General features: G+C 44.7%; 1 protein-coding gene across 2 annotated transcripts in view; it reads right to left on the bottom strand.

Moving 5' to 3' along the window:
- Positions 1 to 3382: 3382 nt before the first annotated feature.
- Positions 3383 to 6000, bottom strand: part of Gabrg3 (gamma-aminobutyric acid type A receptor subunit gamma3) — a 490885-nt gene continuing 488267 nt past the window's right edge. Inside the window, exon 10 of one of the 2 annotated variants that reach the window (XM_075952432.1) lies at positions 3383 to 4404. In XM_075952432.1, the coding sequence (XP_075808547.1) occupies positions 4123 to 4404 (282 nt within the window). In that variant the 3' untranslated portion in view covers positions 3383 to 4122. The remainder of the gene's footprint in view (positions 4405 to 6000) is intronic. The other variant, XM_075952433.1, reaches the window with a different exon arrangement.

The raw sequence follows: 6000 nt of genomic DNA, 5'->3' as shown, positions 1-6000 counted from the left end.
CAATTCAGATTTTCGCACTGATTTATGTAAGGTGGTTTAAGGCTGGGATTTTATTGCAGGAAAGGTAACAAAGAGGTTTAAAAGTCTTACTGGAAAGATTAGAACCAAAGAATCATTCTAGTAAAAGACACGTTGGAAGCAAATAAGCAGAACCATCTTCTCTTTTAACCTTCATAGAATTAGCTCAAGCTTTTATCACGGGATTATTATCTTATAAGCTGAAGACATCTTAAAAGAGGGAAGCAGAAACATTCTAACTTTAAGGCTTCAAAGCCATAAACTATTTAAAAGACAAAGCAAGTTCTTATTCTGGGACTGATGACTGTGTTACCATAACATCGTAAGTCACGGGTCTTTCTTTCCTTCTCTGTATCCTGTTAGACTCCATGTTTACGATGGAAGGTAAGACAGTGAGGGATCAGAGATGGAATCGTTCATCTTGCCTGCTTCATGAGCATTCGGTTCTTAGGCCATTCTTATCCTGGTATTGCACACCCTTAGACCCAGTGTTTACTATGGGTCACTCGTGGTGGCCACTGGAAGGGAACTCAGAGAAAATTGTGAACAAGCCCCTTGCTGTGTGTTAGCAATCCGGTTCTTCTTTTCCCATTCCCAAACACCTTTCCATAAGTGTGTTATCACGCTCCAAATCAACAATCTAGCAGTATAAATGGAATTCAACATTTCAATGCTTGCTTAGTTATAGACTATGTTTTTCTCCAGTTCTCTATGCTATTTTAATATGGAAACTTGTATGTTTTTGAATTCTAAGAGGAAAAAAAAATACTCAAAAACAGTTGCCAACCCACAAGCAGATTCAAGATGCTCGGTGCCTCGCGGGCACTGAACTGACAGAAGGGAACTACAGTATCTGGGGACCAGCTGCAATTCTTCAAGTGTCAAATACAATTTTCAGTTTGGTATCCGAGACAGAAGTGACCAAGGAGGCAGAGGTGTTGTTCGTCTTGTTTTCTAGCCCTTTGGATAGAGTGGACCACTGCTTCCTAGCTGGGATTGTGATCTGGGATGACTGGTCCCTTGCTTCCATTCTTTCCAGATGTGGCATTGTGTAGAGCTGCTACACACATCTAATCGTGTTTCTCGGCAGCAGCTTATTACCAGGCCAAACAGCCTGGACCAGGGATGTTCTGTGGACGTTTACCCTCAGGTTCCCACATGGAACGGTTTTGAGGTTAAGGACAAGCGTTTTCATGTATGAAGAACCCGTAAAAGTCTGCAATGAACTCAGTTGATGCGAACATGAACTTGCCTGGTGGTCATATGAAAAACGACATCCCATTTTCATTCATGCACTAAAATTGAGTATGAATTACGGGTTACTGTAGGAAATGGAAACTTCTGGAAAATGGAAACATTGGGGGGGGGGCTATACATTTTATTTTAAGGCATATGTTGGGTAAATTGGGGGCAGTGTTGGCTGGGTCTAGAGTAAATTTATTAACGCTGTCCTCTACCCTGCATCTGGGACACCCAGGGTGAAACTGTCCAGGCTTTGAAGAGACATTTTGCTTTCATTCCCCTAGTATGGAAAATACTTTTTTAGTTTTTTCTCCATCAACCAGGACGTACTTTAAAGGACAGACGGTCACAGTTTTCAGTATGATCCACAGTGGTCGGAAAGCTGGAATCTTTGCTCAGACAGAGCCTACTCATTTGGAGTGCTTCTAGGAGTAAGGGATGTGGTAGCACCTTTGAAAGGCAGGTCGTTCAGACCACTGGCCAAGCGTTCCACAGCTCAACAGGCAAAAGAAATGGAGGGGTGGGGCAGACTAGAGCAGGCTTGAGCTCGGGAGCTGTACACAGGTCCCTCTTAATCAAGGAGGAGAGCTGGTGTCTGCGGAGAGGAACACTGTTTACCCTCCTCCAAGTGTACCAGACTCTTCGCGGAGTTCATGTTTGAAAGCTCCCCACTTTGCCTCAAGCAATGGGCAAGCATCTTCCCTGTTTCATGCAGTGGAATGGTTTATCCTGGAAATTCGAGCTGACATGGATGATTGGATTTTACTGAGAAACAGGCTTTGGCATGCTCCTGGTCATGGGCTGGCTTTTTCGGTGTTTTGAACAGCATCACCAAGGATGGGCAGGAGACGATGACTGGCTACGGGTTTGTAAGTCTTACATGGAAAAGTCTAAATGTTGACAAGTTTTGAGAGAAGAGGCAACTTCAGAGTTGTCCTAAGATAGCAGGGAGTCAGTTCTGCCACAGTAAATCCTTGTAGGTTTTAATTCTTGAGAAAAAAAATTACTAGAAAGTTTAGTTTTCTCCAGAACTTTTGAAATGTAACAGGTTAAAATTATTTCTTTTTTTGTTTTTGGAGACAGGGTTTCTCTGTGGCTTTGGAGCTTGTCCTGGAACTAGCTCTGTAGACCAGGCTGGCCTCGAACTCACAGAGATCCGCCTGCCTCTGCCTCCCAAGTGCTGGGATTAAAGGCGTGCGTCACCACCAGCCGGCTTTAAAATTCTTACTAGGAATTCTAAACTCAGTGTTGCTTTGCCTTGGCCTTCAATACTGTGGGCACCTCCAGAGCTGGCCTGCCAAAGGTGGGTGTTTCAGAGACAGTAGCTCACTGTATGCAAAACTCCCCCCAAAGGAGGAGAAATTCCATTTAAGCCCTCATCTTCAGCTTCCTCTCCACAGGTGTTTATTAAGTTTTAAGTTGAATATTCTAGCTAGAGGTCAACTGTCTGGAGCCTTCTGTAGTAACTATCATGTACAACATTTTAGAAAGAATTAGCAAAAATACATGTTTTCAGTTTCCCTGGCAATGTGTTGCCTTTTCTAACTCATCAGACAGCATGTATAATAGAAACTGAAACTGAGCGACTCTCATTAAATTAGTTCAGTTTTGTGGGAGCAAAGTACACAGGGATTCTACAGTGAACGCTGTCATCACGCTGAGATATCGCTCAAGAGTGCCAAGGGACATTTTAAAAGGGTCACAGGCCTGAAGAGTATCCAGTCATAGCAAAGAACTAATACCAAGAAGCAAAATGTTTTGTGTTACAAAAATATCAAAAGAGAATTGATTTGGGGGAGGACATTCTTTGGGATTTTGCTATGTATCCATATTTCAAAGTATAAAATCATTTTTGCTCATCAAAATGTGTAATTCAAGATAACCATTACCCATTTTTTTTTTGCATCTAAAGTTAGTTTGGCTTGAATAGTTAATGCTCACGATTAAATTCTCGTCTACATTATTTCACACTCTGGAATACAGTTTCAAAACAAAGGCCTGTCCATGTTGCTTGTCTTTGTTTGCAGGATGAAGACAGTTACTGAACCCCGAGACTGAGACTTGGTCCTGTCAAATACAGTACTTACAGAAACGCCGACGTGAAATGCGACTGGTCCAGGAGCCCAGTATACAAACACAGCTGATATAATAAAGTTACTACGTTGTGAGATTTAGAGACAAACAGCAGTTGTGATCTCGGCAACAAGTTTTAAAAGACACATTTTTTTTCCCCCACAGATGGAAACTTGGGGCTGATACATATGAGCACCTCCCAGGCAGGAAGGAAGGGCGCTAGGAGGAGGGTTGCTAGCTAGGCACAGCAGCGCCTCAGCAGACACCTCACTGAAGAGACGGAAGCTGACTGCGGTTCAAGCTGGATCTTGGAGTGAGGTCTGCACGGATGCATCTCCAGTGAGGGAGATGTTGTACACCCAGGCTCTGGTGCCAATGAACACAGGGCAGATACACAAGGGTGAGGGCCTGAGGGGACCTCTGGATATTCGTTTGCATGTCTTACGGGGGTCTTTGCATGGTAACTGGCAGCTTCTAATATCCAAGGCCATTCATACATATCAGACTACTGGTCAAAGAGGGGATTAGCAAGAATATCACTTTAGAATGCAATTGCTGTGTGTGTGTGTATGTGTGTGTGTGTGTGTGTGCATGTGTGCACATGTGAGTATCTGTGAGTGAAATATTTATAAAGAATACTTTCTGAGTACCTCCCATGCTGCTAAAGGGTAACATAACAAACTTGAGTAGTGTCTTCCCTGCTACGTTTTGGTTGGTCACTACATGTCTGGGGGTGGCGGAAGGGAAACAAGTAAATCAAGTACTCTCCAGTCATCCTCAGAGGAACACTTAAAGATACAGGTATCCCACCCAATAGACCAGGTTGAAGAGCAGGAAGGATGTGGGGAAGAAGACCCGGGAGTAGGAGTCCAGTTCTGAGACGTCGATGTGGATGCGCCCTCTCCTCCACGAGCCTGACTTGCACTCCTCGTAGCAGCAGAAGAAGCTCTGGCAGTCCTTGCCGTCTAGACACTCATAGACACAGGTGTCCTCGAACTCCTGCCAGTACAGGGAATTGTTTAGCGTGACCATCACTGGTGGCGGAGGCCTCATGTCCAGGAGGGAATAGTTCTGCAGGCAACAAGAATAGCACAGCAATCAGGAAAGGCAGGTAGGACGAGCCTGGGGAGCATCGAGCTCTATAGGTGACATCTTAGGTCTGCTTTCAGGCAAGAGAGATGCAGGTCATACCCACCCCACACTTATTCAGAATTGGTCACAACCCAAGCTTTGCACCATTGCAGCTCAGTGAACAAGGAAAACCATGTTGCCTGTTTAAAACTTTGTATCCCAGGTTTTAGGGGTAGGGAGAACAATACAGTTTCAAAATGTGTTAGCCATTTCAGGGCTCCATTCCGTTACCTTGTAGCAAATGTAGCAAATCTGTGCCTATCATAGATTTATTTGTTCCTTGAATTTTAGACCACATGGATACGGAAACATGGGGAGAGAAATCTGACACCTATTTCCTTTTCTTTTGTTTGTTTGTTTTTTTTTTTGTCTTGTTATCCGACGAAGCCTCCTGGAGCCTTGCCCATGGGAAGCATGTGTGTCCATGGATATTGGGGAGAGTCCAGCTGTAGGCAGGATGCTTTGCACCCAGTGTTCACTGGGAGCCATCAGAGATCCGCTCTGTAGCAGCTCGCCATAGCTCTGGGGCATAAGCAGAGGTGGGGGACATGCTGGGCAAAGCTCTGATGAGAATGGGCACCAGCTGGCCTCATGCTTCTGAAGCCCAAGTGTATATCAAAACCATGAGAGTCGCCTCTGCCAATTATCCGGCGTATTTGAAAAACATGCGTCTTTCCGGCAAGCTCTGTTTGGGAAAGATCTATCTTTACCAGTCAATAACTCTGTTGAGAGTTTTCTTACATGTGGCTTTGACATTTTGCAGATAGGCATTCATTCTCTTGGAGAGCTGAAACACTCTGTACCACACAGTCTCTCAGTGATGGTATGAATGTGGGCTGTGGGCAGAGGAGACAGTAGACCTTGTGTAAAACTCTAAAATAACTCTGAAGCCATTTCTGAGGCCTCCCAGCAGCAGTGCTCCCCCCCGCCCCTGGGAACCAAGGACCTATCAACTTCACATGCATGTACTGGAATGTAGGGGATTTTCCATCTCCCTGTGTCCTTGTGGATGTTCTCCAGATAGAACTCAATTATTGAAATTGGCGAAAGATAACCCTTAGATGTTGACTCAGTTCCTCAGCCTTGGTCAGGGGATATTGACTCAGTTCCTCAGATATGGTTAGGATGAAAAACAATCCCCGGCCTCCCCCCATTGTTTCTGTGACTTTTTGCTTTAAAAGTAGCCTGAACCAACTATTCAGGGTCTTCCTGGCTTCTCAAATGCTGAAATACCCTGTCGTGACAGAATTAATAAAATCCTCTTGCTTTTACATCAACTATGGTGTGAGAGTGTTTTCTTGGGGCAACTCCTCCTTGGTAATTGGACTCCAGGGTCCAACACTTGAGGGAAGACACCAAGCCAGGCCTGGCACCAGCAGTGTCTCCAGGGATAGAAACAAACCACCAGAGATGTTGACTTCAGAAAAATCAGCACGGAGGGCTCTTGGAACATGAGCGATCTCTGTTTTTTGTAACTTAGGGAAGTGAAGACCCAGCTTGCTGAAGCCCAATGGAAGCTCTGCAGTCAATGGTCAG

Source organism: Microtus pennsylvanicus, chromosome 18 (genome assembly GCF_037038515.1).
Source record: "Microtus pennsylvanicus isolate mMicPen1 chromosome 18, mMicPen1.hap1, whole genome shotgun sequence".
In the NCBI taxonomy this organism is placed as follows: Eukaryota; Metazoa; Chordata; class Mammalia; order Rodentia; family Cricetidae; genus Microtus; species Microtus pennsylvanicus.
Note: the sequence above shows the minus strand (reverse complement) of the source record. Positions and strands in the feature narration are given on the sequence as shown.